This window comes from Lactuca virosa, chromosome 2 (genome assembly GCF_052849685.1).
Source record: "Lactuca virosa cultivar CGN04683 chromosome 2, Lactuca_virosa_CGN04683_v6, whole genome shotgun sequence".
NCBI lineage: Eukaryota > Viridiplantae > Streptophyta > Magnoliopsida > Asterales > Asteraceae > Lactuca > Lactuca virosa.
The window spans coordinates 229,632,356-229,654,835 of NC_136427.1; the positions used below are offsets into that span (position 1 = coordinate 229,632,356).

The 22,480-nt window shown below is 34.9% G+C and overlaps 1 protein-coding gene across 1 annotated transcript; it reads right to left on the minus strand.

Annotated features, from left to right (window-relative positions):
* Nucleotides 1-12,694: 12,694 nt before the first annotated feature.
* LOC145160361 (GDSL-like Lipase/Acylhydrolase superfamily protein) lies at nt 12,695-14,351 on the minus strand. Its single transcript, XM_079079518.1, has 5 exons — nt 14,038-14,351; nt 13,831-13,961; nt 13,506-13,754; nt 13,139-13,394; nt 12,695-13,061 (listed from the first exon to the last, which is right to left on the minus strand). The coding sequence occupies exons 1-5, from the start codon at nt 14,303-14,305 to the stop codon at nt 12,838-12,840; spliced, it is 1,128 nt and encodes a 375-aa protein (XP_078935644.1). The 5' UTR covers nt 14,306-14,351; the 3' UTR covers nt 12,695-12,837.
* Nucleotides 14,352-22,480: the final 8,129 nt, after the last annotated feature.

A 22,480-nucleotide genomic window follows, 5' to 3' on the forward strand; every position in this document is an offset into this window, starting at 1 on the left:
TACATAGGGTTTTCAAACCACAATATTGTAAATATAGATTTTTCACAATAAACAAATAATCCCTTATTACCCATTCCTATTATTCTTACTCTCAAATCCCTAATGTTAATCTCAAGATACCTACCCTAAAGGATCTCTATGAGTATACAATACTGCTTTAGGGATTCTGTAGCAATATGTGTCAATAAGGAAACCCCGAGGGGATAGAGTACCGAAACGAACAATTTTCCTTTTCCCTGAGAAGTATGATTCATTAACACACACATGTGGCGAACCTGCTAGTGTCCCACCGGACTACCTAGAATACTCAGTGGTTGTCACCTATACTATATTAGATGACTGGTTCCGGCAATACAATATGTGACCTCTCACCTTTATTTTATTTTCCCTTAAACCCTTTACTACCCAATACAAATTTAACTATGAAAAAGTAGTTATACAGTAAAATCATATCATATTATTGCATATAACACTTATATCAAGAACAAAAATAATAAGCACACATAGCACATAAAGATATTTAATGTCTATGTGTAAGCTAAAAGTAACTATGCATTCACAGTTAAAGTGGATGCCTCAAAATTTGGCAGCGTTTCGCCTTAGCACTTTGATGTTTCCCTTGACGTGACAGAGCTTTTAGTGAAAATTGGATATTGCACTGGTTGAACTCCAACTCGAGGGCTTTTAATTGTCGAGCTCCTAGGGAGTAGGGACCTACGGGCTTGGCCAAAAATTAATTCTAAAGAAGATTTATGGCTCCAAAATGGAGAGAAAATCGAGAGGGAAAGCTGGAAGGTGTGGGAAATTGAATGAGGCTTGAATCCAACTATAGGGCAATTTTGGTTTGCACATCACGCGCTTGGTCGGTGCGTGCCATGCACTTGGTCGGGGTAGGTGACGTGGCTCTAGTAGCTGTTCGACACGTGGCAGATAATGGGTGGAATGTCAGTGCACATCGCGCACCCTGTCGATGTGCGCGAACACACGCGAGGATTTTTCGTTTCTTAAAAAATTCATATATTCTTCATACGATCTCCGTTTTTGATGCTCTTTATATCCACACATAGCTATTGACGAGATCTACAAGTTTTTTTAGACTTCGTCGGCTAATTCTCACTTTATTTTTAAAGTTATATTTTTAACAGGCTTAAACTGTTAAAGTCCGTATAAAAATTATAACTCTTTCACAGGATATCCGTTCTCGACCGTATTTATATCGACAGATAGGTATTGACGAGGTCTTTAGCTCTCGTTTAGATTATTTTTCCTAACAATCGACCAATTTCAATTTCGGTTTTTTGAGCCGCATACTACTACGTTTAAACTTCGAAAAATCTTAACTTCCTCATATGAAGCCAGATTTGGGCGTTCCCCATATGCGCGTTCTCAGTTTTATGATTCCTACGAGTTTTTCTTAGATTATTTATCCTAAATAATATTCTATTGAATACATCTATTTATCGCTGTGACAACAATTGTCCTATTATTCTTTAATCGTCTAGCCCTATCTTGCGGGTGTTACAATTACCCCCCCCCCCCAAGGATGATTATGTCCCGAAATTATCAACAAAACAGGATTGGATGATGATCCCTATGTCATTTTTCCATCCTAGGTGATAATCGTAACTTCTATGTCCTTTCGAACTTGCAGGCAATCATTGCTTCAACCTGGTTGGCGGTGGAAACGTTAGACGATGGGACGACTTCAGGGATTACACAAAAGTTCTATCATTCCGCCGATTGAAAGTGTACTTCATATGTATCGTACTCCTCCATACGTACTATTATTTTATCAGACGTATTCTAAAGGTATGATACCACTCTATAGGTATTATTTTCGATATGTATTATTCACTATCGATGTCTCTTTCTCGGAAAGTCATATACTAATTCTAATATAGTAATTTTACTTTTAGAATCCCGAACACATAAAGTTTTTAGATCAAGGTCGAAAACAAACCTTAAATCTATTCTATTAATCTAGGCAGGCAACCTAAGGCATAATATAAAGATCATTTAGCACATCATAGCAATTAAGGTACATACCCTTAAGTATTCTAGTGCTAGTGTGAATTCAGGTATAATACCTAGAATAAAATGGATACTCACCTTACAATCATTGCTTAGCATTCTAAGTTTAACTCTAAAAATCCTAAAATATTCCTAGTTCGCTTAAACTAATGCTCTGATAGCAACTATGACATCCCTAATTTTCAAGGTCTGAAAAGACCTTTTTATTTATGCTTATTTTAAATCAGAGTGAAATACGGAATTGGTCCCATAAAAAGTATCTCTGAAGAAAATGTTTTTCCTTGAATATTAAAACTTGGGATGTCATAACTAATACAAAACATAAGCATAAACATTACTAGCCTTACATTAAATTATTGTAATAAATGCCTAAACTCCTCGAATCTCTCAGTGGATTGTACCTTCATACTGTTTCTTGTGATACAAAAAAACTGAGTGGGTCAGGTTGGGAAACCCGGTGAGTACATAGGTTTTCAACCCATAATATGATTTGTTAACCCTGAGGGGGATAGAGTACCCAAATGAACAACATTACTTTTCCATGAGAAGTATGATTTGTTAACACACACATGTGGCGAACCTGCTAGTGTTCCACCGGACTGCCGATAATAGTCAGTTGTCATCACCTATACTCTATTAGATGACTGGTCCCGACAATACAATGTATGACCTCTCACCATTATTTCATTTTCCCAAAAACCCTTTACTACCCAATACAAATTTAACTATGATAAAATAGTTATACAGTAAAATCATATCATATTAGTGCATATAACATGTATATCAAGAACACAGATAAAAAGCACATATAGCACATAAAGATACTTCATATCTATGTATAAGCATAAAGCAACTATACACTCATAGTTAAAGTGGATGCATCATAATTTGGGCAGCGTTTCGACTTAGCACTTTGACATTTCCCTCGACATGACAGAGCTATTAGCCAAAAGTTGGAAATTGACTGGCAGAACTCCGACTTGAGGGCTTCGAATTTTTCGGCTCCTATGGACCTCTGGGCTTCGCCAAAACTTAATTCTAAAGAATATTTCTGACTCCAAAATGGTAAGAAAATCGAGAGAGAAAGCTGGAAGGTGTGGGAAATAGAATGAGGCTTGAATCCAATTTATAGGGCATTTTTGGCTTCCACGTTGCACGCTTGGTTGGTTTGCACCGTGCACTTGGTCGGGGAGGGTGACGTAGCCCCAACAACTGCTCAAAACATGGCGGATAACGAGTGGAGTGTCACTGCGCACTACGCGGCCTGTTGAAGCGTGCGAACGCACGTGAGGATTTTGTCTCTTCAAAAATTCATATCTTCTTCATACGAGCTCCATTTTCGACGTTCTTTATATCCACGTGTAACTATTGACAAGATCTACAACTTTCGTTTGGATTCCGTCGGATAATTCTCACTTTATTTTTAAATATATATTTTTAACAGGCTTAGACTGTTAAATTCCGTATAAAAATTATAATTTTTTCACATGATATCTGTTCTCGACTGTCTTTATATCGACAGATAGGTATTGACGAGATATTCAGCTCTCGTTTAGATTGTTTTTCCTGACAATCGGCCGATTTTAATTTCGGTTTTCTGAGTCGTATAATGCTACACTAAAACTTCAAAAAATCATAACTTCCTCATATGAAGTCAGATTTAGGCATTCCCCATATGCACACTCATGGTTTTACGATTCCTAAGACTTTTGCTTAGGTTATTTTATCCTAAATAATCTTCTATTGAAAACATCTATTTATCGTTGTGACAAACAATTGTCCTATTATTTTTTAATCGTCTAGCCCTATCTTGCGGTTGTTACATTATACCTCTCCTTCTCTCTCCTCAATATTTTTCTAGTTCTAGGGTTTGGGTGTGAGCCATTAGAGGCATCATCCTTTTAGTGCTTGCTTTCCAAGCTCTTCAAAGGAAAGATTGAAGTGATTAGTTTGCTACAACAAATCAAAGGTGTGTAAACCCTTAACCTTGATTTTTTAATTTCGAAATTGCTTGGGTTTATTTTAGTTTTGTTGTTCAAAGTATGTTGCCTTAAAAGTGAAAGACATAGATCCTCTTAGTTTGCATGTGCCCTCTTCTTAATTGTTAAGTGGTTTTCCGAATTGAGCATTTTATTGTAACCTAATAAACCCATCAAGAAATTGATTCCGTTATGAATCCTTCAAATGGAGATGAAGAGCTTGATTCTGATATGGATTTGGGTAATGAAAATTTTCATAATATAGATAAATTCACTAGATTTAATAAGTCATTAGTTTTAACATAAGTGCAAATTGTAGCAAATGATGATGAAGATATTGAAGTTGATGATGATGAAGATGAAGAAATGGGTTTCATGAATTCTTAATCTGACGTTTTGAGTCAGGAACTCAAGAGGACAACACTCGATAACAGTTTTGTTTGTGTAAATTCAAATGAGAAGGAATTAAAGAAGGATGAGGTTTTTTTGTTATTGTTTATAGATTTTTGGATCATTTGTGTTCATTGTGATATTGAATGTGGTTATTTATGAGAAATTTCAAGAACAACATCGAATGCTAATGAAGATTTGGATGAAGAAGAGTTTAGTCCTGTGGATGTGGATGAGAACCTTATGGAGAATTTTCTTGGTTCGTTTTCTTCTCAAAAGGGAGTACCAGGTCCAGCTTCCAATTTGCTTGGACGTATGGGCCTTAACTCCTACAAGATCATAAGGATAAATGATTTTAAAAACTTTATTTTATATAATATTTTTATAATAGTACAAATACCTAAATTGCCATGCTAGATTGAGATTTTTAACCCATTTAATTAGGCAGGTGAGTTTGATGTAGTCTGATATGATAGAGTGGGTTGGATTTGAAAAGTTTGACAATAAATCAATGGGTTAACCTTTAACTTCAATCTTTACTTTTCTTAAACACTTAAATCATGCCTACTTGCCTAGTATTGATTCAAATCCTTTCGCACATTAGATTCTCATCAACATCATCATAAATGAACGTAATCGTGTCCTATTTAGAATTAATGTTTTAAGCAGAAGTGCTTAATGAACGCATTGGTAATCAATCAAAGTCAAGCCATACCATCATTTCATTACTAACAAAGTTTTTTGATACATGTCTAATCTATTTAAACAACGATTTGATTCCATCACGTTCCTTGAATTACACACAATAATTAGTGGATTTAAATTCCACCCAAACCTATATACCTTCAATATACCGTATTTCTATGTGCGTAAAACCTCCATTTTGGAAAAGTGTATTCAAGTTTGCAATTGCTTGCATCTCCTACACATTACCGAGAACCATAAATGTTATATTTTCTACCACTATGAGATCTGTTGGCTCAAGAACAAATGGTGTCTGACCCTCTATGACATTGTTTTGAAGCACTTGATTCCCCTTCCTAGTCAACACATTTGCATAAAATGTTCTGCGTAAACTATTTTTATCATGCCCAATAACCTTTTCATTCTTAATATTACCAATTCATTCTCCCGCAGGTAAGGGTTTCATTTCCTCCTAATAAAACCTTGTAACCTAACCATAAATATTGTGAGGCTATTCTCTATCTTCAAAAATAAAAACATTTCCCTAGCTTAGGGAGTTTGCTTTTTATGTGTACATCATCAACAATTTCAAGCTTCTCACAAAGTGTACATATATCTCATGTCTCCATGTGTGGTGCAAAGTTTATAACATATAGGGTACACAAAAATCTTTTCGATGATTTGGCATGAAGGTTTGTTTCTATATGGATACCAGTTTCGTAACACCCTTTGCATGGGTTGTTTTAAAAAATTTTAATCAATCATCAACATATTGTTTTTAAACTTCAAAATATCATGAAAATTGATACATTAGATGGATGTAAAGACCACGATTCTAAATGGAGAAATTAAGTAAAATATTCATATGGTTTATCTAGAAAACTTTGTGTCGAGAGACAAAAAGTCAATGGTTGGTAACTTAAAATCCATCTTTAGTCTCAAACAAGATTTTCATCAAATGGTATCACATGTTTCATCATGTCATCATCTCGAATGGTTTTAAGGTAAATGATGTTGATCATTGGGTATATCACAAGTTAAGTAGGAATAAGTATGTATTTATGTTATTATATGTTGTAACATTATTCTTGCAATTAACGATATAAGCATACTTCTCAAAACCAAGAAATTTCAGACAAATAATTTTGAAATGAAAGATTTTCGGTATGTTTCTTTTCTATGAGGAACCAATATAATAAGAATCTCTCTCAATTTGTTATTGTATTGTCACAAAAGAGTTATATTGATGAAGATCTAAGTATATTTGACATGGAATTATAGTATACCATGGGATACACTATCGCTAAAGGAGATATATTCAATTCAAAACAATATGCAAAAATGATCTTGGGAGAAATGAGATACAAAATGTATTATAAGTGATATTATTATATTTATACATATATTTATGCATTATTTTAATATATTTGAGCTATAAAATGTTATATTTTTAGATATATGATAATTAATATGCTCGAAATGTTAAATTACAGTTAAAGTGAGAGCTGAGATGCAAAAGGAGGAGAACGGATCTGAAAAAAAAACACAAAAAGGATGTTGCTGGCAGCTTGACCCCTCTTTAATGTTTTGACCATATCTCACGACTCGTAACTCCGATTGACGAGATTCAAAATGTTCTGAAAACTAGAAAAACTTTAGGAAGACTTTCGTGTTTACGATAAATTCTGACTAAAAAACATGATATTTACAACCCTAATCGTTGTACAGGATTTTGCAGCTTATAGAGGCGACATTTACTTCGTTTTGGAGTCCAGAAATTCTCCAAGGGTCGATTTTGAGGTTAGAGAGTCGATTGGAGCAAAGATTTCAAGATTCAAGTGTTATTGTATCGAGATTTCACTTCGGGTTTGCTTGATGATCGTGGCTTTCAATCTTTTGGTGATGTTTTTATGCTTTAGTTTACTGAATATGGTATAAAAAAACTTTTAATTTCACTAGATCTTGATGAACCCTCGTTGACAATGATATGCTTTGATTTCATTAGTTGGATTATGTGTGTTTGGTTAATACTTGTGTTCGATTGATCGCCTTACCTTTCATGTTAAAGTTATGATTTTTATTGCTTATTGTTGTGTTATGTGTAGTTAAGAGGACCAATCTAATTATATTAACTTGAATCTTAATTAGTTTATGACAATTAAATTATTAGGACTAGATATTGACCATATCCTAGGGTTAGGTAATATTAATCAGTGACTTTGACTGTGTTAGAGAGTATTAGATATCCATGCTATGCTTTGATTGATTCTTATGACCATTGATAAGAAATCACTAGATCATATCGTTCATAGTTCGAATATATTTAATTAATTATGTGTTCACTAATTACATGACCATTGTCTTAGTTGCTCATTAATTGTTACTACTAGTATATCCAACCAAGATAGCTAGTCAGATTACATTCAGTAATCAACTCATTAATCCATTGCACTTCTAATAAATCTAGCATAGAAACTTGGGGGATTCGTATTCTAGTGGAAGTACTTCTTATCTATTGTTTCCATTTAGTTCTTTAGTTTCGTTGATTAAATGAGCGTTAAAATTAGTTTAATTTAGTTTATAAAAAAACCTCATTTTTACTTTTCTGTTATTAATTTAATCAATTTTTGAATTATTTGATCTAAACCATCTCGTTCCCTGAGTTCGACACCGTTTCTTACCTTAAACTATATTATTTCACGACTAGATACAGTGCCTATTTGTGTTTAAGACTAATTGAGATTCGATAGGACTTTATAAATAAAAAACTAGTGCATAAAAACATATCAATATGCTTCATTAGTATGGAGTCTTAGGTATACTTAAGCATCTATCATCTCGTAAATGCAAATATAGAATAATCTATATATTCAGCATTAGAAAGAGGCAAAACATACGATGTGTTATCAATGAAAACAACAAAATACTATATGCTAACTTATCAAAAATCATACATTTGAAAGGTTACTGGTTTCTGTGAATCAACATTTCTTGGATACCCATACAACAAACTCTTTGGATCATACTATGTTGGCTGGAGAAGCTATATCAAGGAAGTCTTCTAAATAGACTCTTATAGCTTCTTCAAACATGGGAGTTGAGTTCATAGATTGTTTTAAGCTAATTATGGAATATGACTTTTAATAAACAATTCAGTAAATTAGGAATAGTAAATATCATTGACAAATCATTGAAGATCTATTTTGATAACAATTTATTACTATACTTTAACAACAATAATATCTCGATGAAGTTAAAATTTATCGATGTCAAGTTTTTAGTTGTCAATAAGAGAGTTCAAGATGGAAATGTTTTTTTATAAAACATATAGGAATCGATTTAATGTTAGCAGACCCACTAACTAAAGTCTAAACTGCTCGTACGAGCGTTATTATAGATAATACATTGGTTTAGTGAGAGTCCTTATGTATTATGTGTTTTATATTCATACATCGAGTTATGTTATTTTGCCGAATAAATTTGATGATAGTTTTATCATTGTCCTGAATTCAAGATCTTATGATATTTATGTTTAATAAAGTACTTACCTCACTAAAGACTATAATTAGACTATCTAAAAATGGAGATAGCTATGTTATGATGTATGTCATCCACAACTTATCTATTTCATTAACTTGTAGATATGGTGATGATGATAGTTTAGTTATCCTTTAAATATATTACCAAATTCTCCTTGGTTTTATATCTATGGATAAGATGGACCAAATTGTCATTTAGAAAATAAAGTTAAAATGAATAACAACCTAAAAAATTCATAATACATTTCAAGTATATAACACCCAAACAGGATATTGGTAGATTATTCTAATAATAAATACATAGTATTCAAATTTATTTTTTATTAAGATGGATATTTATGTTTGTAAGTTACATAAAAATATTCATTATTAAATTAATATGTCATAAGTATGACATTATTAGAGTTTAATGGACACTTTAATATTTTGAGAATAAAATGTGGTTGGTCACAACATACAAACACACACAAACATTTTATATACAATCTTGATTACCTTTAGCTAATATTAGTTTTAAAAAATAATAATAATAAGAGTCTTTGTTGAGGAAGACCATGACAAAAAAGTTTTAATTTGTCGTCAAACTTCCACATAAAAATGGATTAAGCGACGAGGGTGCGGAATGCCGACTCTAACATCATGTTACTTTTCCAAAAGGGTCCTTATATATAGAGGGATGACTCTTGTTATTGTATCTTACATTGGTGCAACACAGTCTTATACATCTTTATGTATGTTGGAGTATCCCCTTTTTCCATAAAGGCTGTTTTGGATACTAAACTTACGACTTCAAATATATCTTACATGGTATCAGAGTCGGCGTTTAGTGTGACATCTCCAATTTTCGCGGCCAAATAAAACCTTTTCTTTATGCTTATTTAAAAGAGAGTGTCCTCTTGAAAAATAAATTATTGCAAAATTTGTCCCAAATCATTTTTCTTTTAAAATAAATCAGAGTCTAAACATTTTTAAAGAAACGTTTTAATATTAAAAACATCGGATGTCAACACTGATACGGAAAACATATGCATAAACCAGGTATTACAGGCCTTACATGTAAGAACCTGAAATTTAGAGTACGTTGACTTTTAGTCAAATATAAACCAAAAGGGCAATTAGGTCAACTATGAGAATACATAAGAATATGAAGTTGTAACTTCATGAAAATGACCAATAAGAGTTTAAGTCACTAAGATGAGATTATATGAGAAAGTTCAAGAGAAAGATTGCATGAGAAGATGCATTATTGGTCGAAAGCGTAAAATGAGAATTTTATGCTTTTTGGGCCAACTTTGTGACTTAACAGATTAAGACCTGTATTAAGTCGTTGAGATATGACTTAACATATTTTTCGTTGAGATATGAAGGATAGAAGTTGGCATGAAAATGTACCAAGGTTGGAAGGGAAACAACCAAGGGGCTGTTGTCAAGCCAGAACTGCGATGCAGTGGGCTGAGTGCCATGGTGTGATGATGGTTCTTTATAAGCAGAAAGGGAAGTGTGCTTTTCTCCACAATGTGATGTATAGGCACCACAACCCGGAGGCCAAAGTAGGATGCATGGAGAAAGGGTACCGCAACGTGGCAATCGTTTATGCAGCCAATGACCTCAGGTCAAATGGTCGTTGCGACACGGAAAATAGGTACCCGCGACGCGGTTATGAGACAGATGAAAGGCTATTAAGCCCTTCACCCTCGCCATTTTACACCTCCAAGCCATATGAGCTGAGATCCGGCGATTCCGAGGAAGGGATGCGATCAAGAGGCGATGTTGGGTATTTGCGGCTTGGATTGAAGGTAGATAGTGCATGAGGTATTCATTTTCTCCTTAATTAAGCTAGTTAGGGCTTAATGGTGTTTTGATGAACTGATTAAATTGTTTGGCTTGATTGGTCTATAGATGAAGTATGATGCTATTGATAGTGTCTAAAAGATTTAACTAAAACTTAGAAAGTGATTTCCATGGTGGAATCAATGTACATGAATTAGGGATTGAAACCCTAACTAATGTGGCTAATAATTGATGCATTAGATTGATAGATTGTAATGAATTATGCATTATGGGATAGTTAATTCATTAATTGATTGAGAATAAGAGATAGAGAATGAAGAGATAGAAAATTGATCCATTAAGTGGTTATGTTGACTTTAAGAATTAAAAGCTCTTAATAGGCTAAGACAAGTAATAAGACACTTGAATGCATGTATGATTAGGCCTAAGAGAAAGGAAAATGGATCAAGATGCATCAATTACAGAGTAGAGGAAGATGGGACAATTAGTCATCACTAACCGATAAGGTGAGTTAGTACTCTCTCTCTCTCTCTCTCTCTCTCTCTCTCTCTCTCTCTTTCTCTTTATATTTATGTTATATATTTTTATGTATATATGTATGTATGTTGGAGCTTGGGGCACTAAGTGAATGCCCCAAAGTATTGGGATTGAGATAGATGAAGAATATGTGTGTAAGAGCATGTATCAAAGTAAAGGGTTTAATGGTATTTAAATACCCTAAACAATACGACATTTGGGTTGGGTCGTAATGCGCCATGCTCTCTTTAGGTGCACTCCGCACTCCAGCCAAATTCTGAATTTAAGTCTCCAGTTTCAAACAGTTATAACTTCTTCACTCTAACTCCGTTTTCGGCGATCTTTATATGCACGTGAAGGTATTGACAAGACCGACAATCACATCTAATTATTTTTTACTTAAACCATACCGAACTAAACTCATTAATTCATGCAAGAAACCCGAAATATCACATTTCCCATTTCACCCTTTGCTTCAAGGAACAATTCAAGGGCTTTAATCACTTAACCAACATTATTAATATCCGACTGGGTTTAAACTCTATTCCTTTGAAGCCCAAGACCTTTACTCGATCAAATTACGACCCGCTATCCCAAAATTAGAAACATCATGGAAACTAGGTGTTACATTAATTTTATCAGTTTGATTTTATTTTTAAGGGAAATCAATTTTTGTTGGTTTGTATTTTTTGTGGTTGTATAAATGTATAATGTATTGTTGTGGAAATATTCGACTGTAGTCTGCACGATTTTTGTTGTGGAAATCATTGGCTGTATGATTTTTATGGTTGTATTGGAAATCATTGGCTGTATAATTTTTATGGTTGTATTGGAAATCATTTGTTGGAAGTGGCATGAGTTTATAAATGTATAATGTATTGTTAGCATATGGGTTTTTTTTAGAGTAAAGATAAATATAAAATTTTCATAAAAATCTCACTCCCTTGTTGATTTTTTTTTTTATTTTTATAAAGCCTTTGAACTGGATATGTTCTTGTTGAGATGTACACATTTTGTGTTCGTTGTTGAGTTTTATATATAAATGAATAATGATTTGTTATTTCTATTAACATAAAATGGAAAGATTTTTAAAAAGTCGAAGGTCGAAGGTTGACGGACGAAGGATGAAGGTCAACGGTCGATGGTCACCAGTCAATTATGCACCCCACTTGACTTTCTGATCCGCCACTCGCCACTGGTCACACATTGATTGAGTTGTAGGCTTTGAAATTATTTTTTATTTCAACATTATGCATAATTTGCCCTTCTTTAAATTGTCATAACTTTTTCACTTTGAAGTCGGAATGACATTATTTTTAATTCAATATGTAATTTATTATTTTGTATTTCAGTTTAGACTATATAAATATCTTATTTTGGTACATATCGATTAAGTTACAGGTCATAATACAAAATATCAAAATTGAAATAATCATGTTTCAACATTGAGTTTATTGTTGGTACTTTACTCCAGATCATATAAACATTTTTTTTTATGTAGTAGGTTATTTTTTATTGGTTGATTTGATATTATTATAATCATTTGGGCTCAAAGCATTAACTAGTTGTACCGTCTGTAGAGCATTATTTGACCAAAAAACTAGGATTAGCACCGACGGTACCAAACCAGCATCTTTGTAGTCTAACTAGTCCGGTTATATATTCTCATTATTACTCTAAACCAGTTCCGGCTCCAAACCGAGGTCGGGCCGGACCACATTTGATTCAGCTTTTCCTAAGTTGCCTAGATTTATATAGTTCACATTTAATTCAAATTTTTCCATTATTCCATAAGAAAAAAACATGCTCAAATCCACATACATGTATAAAATCAACCATATAAGTACACATTAACCATGAATATTTCAACAAATTCACAATACAAAACGGAAGGTACAGCTATAGACCTATAGATCACGAAGTTCCTTGAGATTCATCGGAGACACATATTTTGGGTCACCTGCAATCAACTGCTTGGCGATTAGCACATTTGCAGCCTCACTAGGGTGGTAAGGGTCCCAAAACACATGTTTATCTCTGTCTGTACACAAAGTCGACGTCGGACCACAAGGAATTATCCCTGCATATTGACCTCCATTCCCGCAGCATGCTTTGCTCGCAGTTTTAAATCCTACAACATTCAAACAATTCCATGTAAATTAGATCTGAAGAATACGCGATGCATTGATTATTTGATTTGATTCTCACCGTATTTGGCGTAGTTTGTAATGAGCTCCATCACTAAGTCGTAGACGTTGGCATGAACAAAAGTAGCTCCGGGGAGATTATCGTTGAGTTGTGCAATCAAATCTTTCAATTTAGAATTGTATTGAAGTGCGAGTTGATTTGGTAATGCCACACATTCATCCTCGTTCAACTGATTAATCGTCCTCTGATATGGAATGCATCCGATTGGCCCGACGTTTCCGAGGATGAATTTCCTTGCGTCCAATTGATAAAGTCTCTGCAATAAATTGGAGTGCAATTTCAACTACATATTCTTCCAATCAAATACAAATATACAATGTATGTGTGTGTGTGTGATGGATGATTGTAACTGTAGACTGGGACTTACAGTAAGCTGGGCTTTGAGGTGACTAAGGAGATCATCGACAAAAGAATCGGGGGTCTGTGTAACCCTAGCTCCAATCGAGAGAACAGGGAGCAAATAATTGTTGAGGAAGTCGTTAGATCCGATCGTGATTGAGAAGATTGATTTCTTCATGATGTGTTCTTTTGCTTTTGATGCACCGATGAGTTTATCGATCTGTTTTCTCGTGATGTTGAAGTAATCAATCTGGATGTCCATTGATAATCGATTAACCTGTAACAACAAATTCAGGGTAATTAGCATGAACAGAATGATATCCTTTTGCGATTTCAGTAAGCTTAAAACTTACAAAAATTCTCCCGGTGGCGTTCATGATTCCTCCACCACCGGAGGCGTAATTCACACCGTATAATAATGCTTGTCCAGTGGAATTCGGATCCAGAAACGGCACCGCATAGTGTTTTTGCCCTAGTTCCTCCCCTGTAAACAATGTATAACATTTCGTTAGTTCACCATTGATGAAAAAATAGGAGTAGATTTGAGTTGAGGATCATACCAATGATGTCTCCGATGGTTCTACCATTGGTGTAGCGGCCGGTAGGTTTTCCTCCGGAAGCTTTGAAATCAATTCCGTTGGGCTTGATGTTAGCTTTAGATAAGGTAGGCAAAAAGTTATTATTTCCGGCATCTACCAAAGAATCGCCGAATATATAAGAAGCTCCCAACGCCGTGCCTTCATCACCTCCATCAGTAGCGGCAGCAGTGTAAGCAATGAAGAGAAGGAAAGCTGAAGCCAAGGAAGATAGAAAATCCTTAGAAGCCATTGAAGGTGGTGAATGAAGTGAGAATGAAGGAGTAGCAGAGGTGGAGGTTTATATTTGTGGAAGGCTGTAGTAGTAAAAATGGATGTGTGTTTGGTACGACCTGACGGAGGTTGTTTATCCACCATGGGAATTGTGTTTGTTGTCTTCACCTATTTTGACTAATTGGAATGCCAGGTTTTAGGACATCTCGATGGGCGTTATGGACATGGCAACCGTCTGCAGGGTAGTTGTAAGTTCGATCTGTATTCTCTTTTGGTCGAATCCATTTGATTGTTTTCATCTGTATATCTTACTTTTATAATGAAATTGCGAAATAAAAACCATAATAAGAAGATTGTGCTAGATGCGTACGATTTTAATATATTTCATTTTGTGAAAGTCGGTCGAGGAATTTCATGGAAATTTTAAAATTACAAATATTATTATTTTTAGACAAAACAGTAAAAATGGTCCTTCTATTTTGCATTTTTTCAAGTTTTGGTCCAAACCTTAATAAATTTATATAAATGACCCTTTTAACCATCTTTAGTTGTAGATTTTTTTTGGAGGAGAACTTCCCTAATGAGAGGGTTCCATGCCAACTTTTCCGAACCGACTAATGCAAACATGAGGCTTGGAGTCACTGCGGACGAACATCTCATGGTCACACGGGTTGAGTAGTATCAGGATTTGAACATGGGTCAATAGGTTATTCACCAAATCTTACACATGCATTACCAAGTTACCACAACCCAAGTGGTTATCTTTAGTAGTAGATTTGGTCGCTCCAAAAATTCAAATGATTATTATACCCTTAATATATCTATTTTTTATTTTTCTTTATTTTCTTAAATATTTTATTATTATTAAATATACAAAATGACCCACGTCTCTCTCTCTCTCTCTCTCTCTCCACCCATATTTCTAGGTTTATTTGTCAAAACGCAAGAACATAGACATATACACTCTAGGGGTCTTCCTCGGTTCAAATTCAATGGATTTCGATGGAACCGAACCAATCTAATCATCCATTAGATGTTGAATTTTGTCAAGTGATCCAATCCAATTCAATATAAAAAACTGAACCAAATCATCCAATTGGATGTTGGATTGAATCGGTTCTTATCCATTAGATATTTTTGATTGGTTTAATCCATTGGTTATCCATTATCCAACCAATTATAATCCCTTTCTACCGAATAACCAAATACACTTATGATAACTAAAAATAAACCACATACAATTACGTTAAATAAGACTAACAAAGTAACATTAACTTCAAACATTCAACTTATATCTTTATTGAATAATAAATAATATTAATTGGATTTTGATAATAATCTTGGATATTTATTGGATTAAAATTGGATATTCAATTGGATTGGATTGATTCGGTTATCCATTGAGTTTTCAGGATGATCCAATAACCGATCCAATGCAGTTGGATTTTGAAATTTCGCATCCGATCCAATTGAAATTTCGCATCCGATCCAATCCAATTGTAATTGGATATCCAATCCAATTGGTCGGTTCGCAATTGGATCGGTCGATTCCAATTGGATTGGTTAATTTCTGCACACCACACTCCATATTTTCTAAGGTTCTTCAAAAAAAAAAACCACACGCACAAAACAAGCACACTCATAAATCTAAAACATTTCTAGAACTCAAAAAATAAAATCGAATCTGGAACTCCAAAAAAAACCAGAAAATGAATATGAAATCGTTTGTTCTTCAAAATTGTTTCTGGAACTAAAAAAAAGCCTAGAAAACAAATATGGAATCGATTTGTGTGTGTGGTTTTTGTTTATGGAAATCGATTCGTGTGTGTGTGGTTTTTGTCTATGGGAATCGATTTGTGTGTGTGGTTTTGTTTTTGGTAATCAATTTGTGTGTAACATCCCAAAAATAATAGTAAATTTTTATTTTTCAAACACCCAAAAGATACAACCAATTATTCCAAACCAATCATAGTATAAATATTCTCAACATCAAAGTGAAACCAATTAACAATGAGGAATAAAATCAAGGGGATGTTATGCGATCATGTCAAGCTCTTCCCTTTGGAACTGGAAGTACCTGAAAATGTTTAAAGTACAACGCTTAGTGAGTTCCCCAAAACACCACATACACCATATATAACAGCAAGTAGCTGTAACGGGTTCGTAAAACCCCGAGTCCGTATTCACTCCGAGTCCAAACAAACTCCATCGGGTCTGTATCAACCACGGGTTAGTATCAATCTCGATTCCTGTAACGCCCGCAGATCCGGGCTAGTCAATTTAGAGACAATAAGCATCAAAAATAGGTTTTTGATGGAAGATTATTTAGAAGGATTAATCTTTTCCAAGTGGTTGTATATATTACAAGGGTTCCGTACATATAAAGAACACCGAAATCCGAGTTATAACGAAGAAGTTATGACCCGTCGAAGTTTTACGGTAAAATCGGCACGGCACCGGGAGACGTAAATAGTGAATTTACAATGGAGGGATTTTTAGCCTTATAAATCTAAACCAAATTTGTAGTATACGTTAAATCGAGAACATACAAAAAAGTACGCCCAAATCTGACTTCGTATGAGGAAGTTATGAATTTTCTAAGATTTGGCATAGCAGTGCACGGCCCGAAACTCGAATTTTAGATCGAGCGGTTTTTGGCCTACGCAACCTAAATGAGAGTTGAAGATCTCATTAATAGGAACTCAACGGTAAAAAGACAGACGAAAACGGAGTCCGTATGTAGAAGTTACGAATTTTACGCGGACATTTAACAGTATAATCTCCTCGTACTGTTAAATTTAATATCGGTCGAGAATTACCCGACGGAGTCAAAATGAAAGTTGTAGATCTTATTTTTACCTACGCGTGGATATAAAGAACGTCGAAACCGGAGCTCGTATGCGAAAGTTATGAATTTTTGAAAATCGGCTGATTTTCACCATGTGTGCGATGCCACGTGTCAGCACCAGGCGAAACCTTGGAGCCTACGCAACACCACGACGTGGTGAAAGGCACCACGACGTGGTGACGCCCCAGGCAGCCTATAAATAGAGGTTTCGGGTTCCCTTCATTCTTCACACCATCCATCTTCACTTTCTCTCTCTACTTTCTCTCTCTAAGCCCCAAAACCCCGCAAAGCCTAGGGTAACTCCCTAGCACGAGGCGGAAGCCCCGGAGCGCCCGACGACTTCGAGAAAAGAGCCTTTCGGCTCGGGAACGCTGCTCCAGCGAAACCCGGTTTTGTGAAAAACCCGCTGTAAGTGAGCTATGCATACCCTATCTTTAGTAAAGCTTATGTTTCAATATAGTAATGTTATTAGGATCTTATAATAATTATTCGGACTATTATTATGAGTTATATAAGAGTGTTGCTTAATGCTTATATAATAGTAATAATAGCTAGACTATTAATTAGTCGCGGTTAACATTAGACTAAACCCTAGTGGTATTGATACTAGGTTTTGTCAAGGGAAATTGTTTTGAGATAACGAAGTGTTGTCCGAGTACCGAGTCACCACCTTATCAGGTGAGTGCATAGTTACTTTCATCTTACACATAGATATGAAGTATTTAATATAAATTACATGTTATGTGTTCATATTGTCTGTATACTTGCCGTCTATGCTGGATGAAATATTTTTATACATGTTTTAAATTATTTAAACTGTATATGTATTTTATATCTACAAAATGTGTTGGGTAAAACATGGGTAGATGAAATAGTTGTTGTGTGACAAAAACAAAATGATGAGAGGTGATATAGACCATGAGATAAGGGTGAGAGGTGAACCATGAGAGAAGCCTTTTACCTAAGTGTTGGCCCCGTCATCTAGCAGAGTATGGATGACAACCACAGACTATTCTAGGCAGTCCAGTGGAACACTAGCAGGCTCGCAACCTGTAGGTGTTATTTGAACTGTGTATTCACCAGCTGTACTCTAAAAACTCATTGACATGTATTGCGAGTGGATTCTCGGAAACGATACTGTCGATAAACGAGATAACCCTGGCAGCTATAGATTTAGTGCCTGATGAGCAAACCTTGGCAACTATGGATTTAGTGTCTGTTGAGTAAACCCTGGCAACGATAGATTTCGTGCCTATTCCTTAGGATAATCCTTAGGAATAAATAAACGAGAAATAGATGATTCTTAGGGTAGATCCTTAAGTGTAAAGAAGATAATGGGGATAGGTAATTGGGTTGATTGTTTGATGTTTAAACATAATAATTATATTATTGTGGGTTGAAAACCCTATGTACTCACCAGGTTTCCCAACCTGACCCACTCAGTTTATTTGAATCACAGGTGTCGATATGAAGTTACGTTACATTGAGAGACTAAGGAGATATAAATCACTAGCGATAATGAATGTAAGTTCTGTTTATGCTTATGTTTCTGTATTGACAATGACATCCCAAATGTTTTAAAATGAATAAAAATACATTTCTTCGGAAATGCTTTAATAATGTAATTATCATGTTTTTCTGGGAACAAATTCCGCAACATTTTCATTAAAAAGAGATACTCTGATTTTTATAAAGCATAAACAAAATCGGTCTTTTCTGGCCATGAAAATGGGGATGTCACAATTTCGTATTGAGTCCGAGTCCATATCGACTCCATCGGGTCCGTATCAACCCATATGCATATAACATACAAGCATACCAACAATAGTCACGAAGACAACATGCATAAAACGACAGTTAGTGTCTTATAGTATAATGAAAAGATTCACCTGATTCACGGAGTCGGCTAAACCACAGCTCAATGCCATGCAATCGGTGCTATAACACACCTATCAAATCATATAAGGTCCAACCTTAGACTATACCCTAAATCCAACAATTTGACCAAAAGTCAACCATGGCAAAAATTCAACGGTCAAAGTCGAATTCAAAATCCAACAATACGAACAGTTGACCCTCACGTCGTGGCCAGCCCTTGGTCACGTCGTGAGAACGCACTCAGCCCAATTCCAAACTCGGTCTTGCACCAACTCATCCAACTTGGTCATGGATAACTCACTTAGCAGGCACCACGACGTGAACCCTCCTTGGTCACATCGTGAACACAACAGGACATGACAATTGAAGAATCTTCCATCGTCACGTCGTGACACTCTCCATGCCATGTCGTGACCACCGTCTGAGGCAACATCTCAATGATTTGATTCCTTAATCCATTAAGTCTTTAACTCTAACTTTCCAGAAAGCTTTAAGGGACTCCAGAGGTTCATAAAAATTGACAACTTTATGGCCATGCATGTTCCATGCATGTCCTCTACCCAACCTAGGTCAAAAGACAAGAAACTGGCCTAAACTCATGCAAGGTTCACAATCCACAACCAATCCTTAGATCCATAAGATATGATGCTCTACGAACTCTAGAGGACCATAAACTTGCCAACTTTATTCCATCCATTCACTCAAATCAAAACCATGAACCAAAAGGGACTAAAACAACTTAGATCTAAGAGAATAAACCATAAAGGTAGAATCTTGAATCCTTACAAATGGTCGAGAATGTGTTATTAAAGATGAGAAAATGTTGCTTGCTTGATCCTTTCACCAATTCTCCTTCTACTTCCTTCAAAGAGCACTAAAACCACTAAAATGAGCCAAAACCACCAAGAAGGACTAGGGTTAGGGTTTCTGAGGTTTGAGAGATATGGAGACTGAGAAATGAACCCTAAATCCAAGTTTAGAGTGCTTAAAAATGAAGGAATCCCTAAAACATCATGGGCTTGGGCTGCAGCCCTTGTCACGTCGTGATCATCCTCCAAATACGCGTTCTTCATTTGGTTGGTCACGTCATGACCTCTCTATGGTCACATAGTGTCACTCGATTTTCCCCCAAAACCAAGTTTTTGACTCCTTAATTCCCTAAACCGATCCAATCCGGAAAATAGGTGTTACATTGTGCGTGTGTATTCATCCCTTAATTTTGATTTGTGTGTGTGTGTGTGTGTATATATATATATATATATATATATATATATATATATATATATATATATATATATATATATATATATATATATATATATATGTGTGTGTGTGTGTGTGTTTTCATTTTTGAAATCGATTTGTATATGAATATGAAATTGTTTCAAGAAGGTGTGTGTTTGTGTATGAATCTGAAATTGTTCCCTTGTCCTCTGGTCACCGCCCCACCCTCTTCCTTCGATAACATGTGATTTGCGGGTGTCGATGAATGAAGGAACGAGAGATTGCATCAATAGAGATAGAGAAGACGAAAGCACACATCAATTTTCACCTTTTGGAGCTCTTCCTTTATAGAACACAAATGTTTTTTCATTCCAAAGATCATCCTCCTTAACAAGCTCAAAGAGATTGTTGTCCTTCATCATGTGAAACTTTTCCTTTTAAACTAAAGAAATCTTACAACTTTTGAGTAAAACCCAACAACTTTACAACTTATGGATAAAACCCTGCAACTTTAATCGGTAAAACACTTGAAAATAGCAAAATGGTTCTTTAATTATGGCTTTGAGAGAGAAAGGGAGCATATTCAAAACCAAGAAAAAAGAAGTCGGGTGAGAAAAGAGGGTTAAATTATAAGGAATGAATTGAGGTTGCTATAATTATGAGCTAAAAACCAAGGAACGTGAGTAATTATTTGAATGGGGTTTTACTCTACGATCTCGAGTGAATTGTTGATAAATACCGAAGGAAAATGATCGAAGGAATGGAGAGAGAGAGAGTAAGAGAGAGAGAGAGATGTTGGGCCCTTTCTTTTTAATATTTATTAAATATTATAAAAATCTTTAAAAATAAGGAATAAAGGTATAATAGTTTTTCAGTTTGGACAGAGACTAAAACCGCAAACAAACTTGTTGAAAGAACCATTCATCCAATTTTGGAAGGATTTGGACCTGTTTCCGAAAAAAATGCATACCATAGGGACCATTTTTGCACTTTTGTTTTATTTTTATAAGACAATATATTTGATCATTTTGTATAGCCTTTTGATTATAAAGTATACAGGTTGTAGGACTAACCATATTTAAATAAAATAAGTTTTAACCTATACAATTTTGTTTTATAGACTATAGTCAAAGCAATATTCATAATACACACGACCAATCATGGGCATGTATCGAATGTGCGATTGCATCATACATGTGTCGTTTAGGAGACCCGAAATATTTTTACATACATTAGTACATGCGACAGATCAATGACGTAAAAACTCATGTTTCCACAAATAGACATGCATTCCACGGGCTCCACGGAATTGGGATACCCTCCGCGAAATGACAATTTGGTAAATTAAGGAGGGGAATATGCGTAAAATTGATGGATCGATTCTTCGGAGGGAGCTCTACGGAACTATTCTTCAAATTATTATTTTGACGGATCGATTCCTCGGTGGGAGCTTCGCATAACTGTTCTTCAACGTTCATTCCTCGGAGGGAGCTCTGCGGAACTGTTCTCCAACTTTTTTTTACGGATCGATTCCTCGGAGCATAAGTTCATTCCGCGGATCCCTTGAAGGTAGCTCTGCGGAATCCATGTCTATATGTGGAAAGAAGATTTTTTATGTCTATGTTTTGGAAAATACCCCCAAAATATGTCTACTTAGATCATAATCTCATTTATTTATCATATAATTGTGGATTTATCTTATATAAAATAATTATGTTTGAGAGCCCGGATAAATGGTAATATAGTCAATATAAACTTAAAGAAAAACTATTGACAAAGGGAATTTTATGATGATGAGTGTAGTGTTATCAAATCATTTTAAGTAATTTAAAAAAATATAATAACTTTGTTTAGAACGGCAGTGATTTTATTGAAAGCTAGAAAGAAACTTGTAACACCCCGTTTATTTAATAAATAAATAAACAAATTAATGAATGAATAGTAGCCCTAAAATCAATAATTATATAGCAAGGTGTTGGTTTCGAGGAGTTAACTGGCATAATTTAGAAGTTGGGGGCTAAAAGGGTAATTTATGGATTGACTTTGCAAATAATCTCGAAAGCTAAGGGGCGTTTGATAAAATGTTGGACTTAAATTGAAGGAATTATGGAATGAAAAGGGCTGAATGGTAACGTAAGGATTGATTTCGAAAAGATTAAGGATGGGAGAGGCTGGAAGTGTCAAATCCCCATCAAGTTTGTATGGGATACGGGTATTAAACCCGTCACCTTATTCGACCATGCG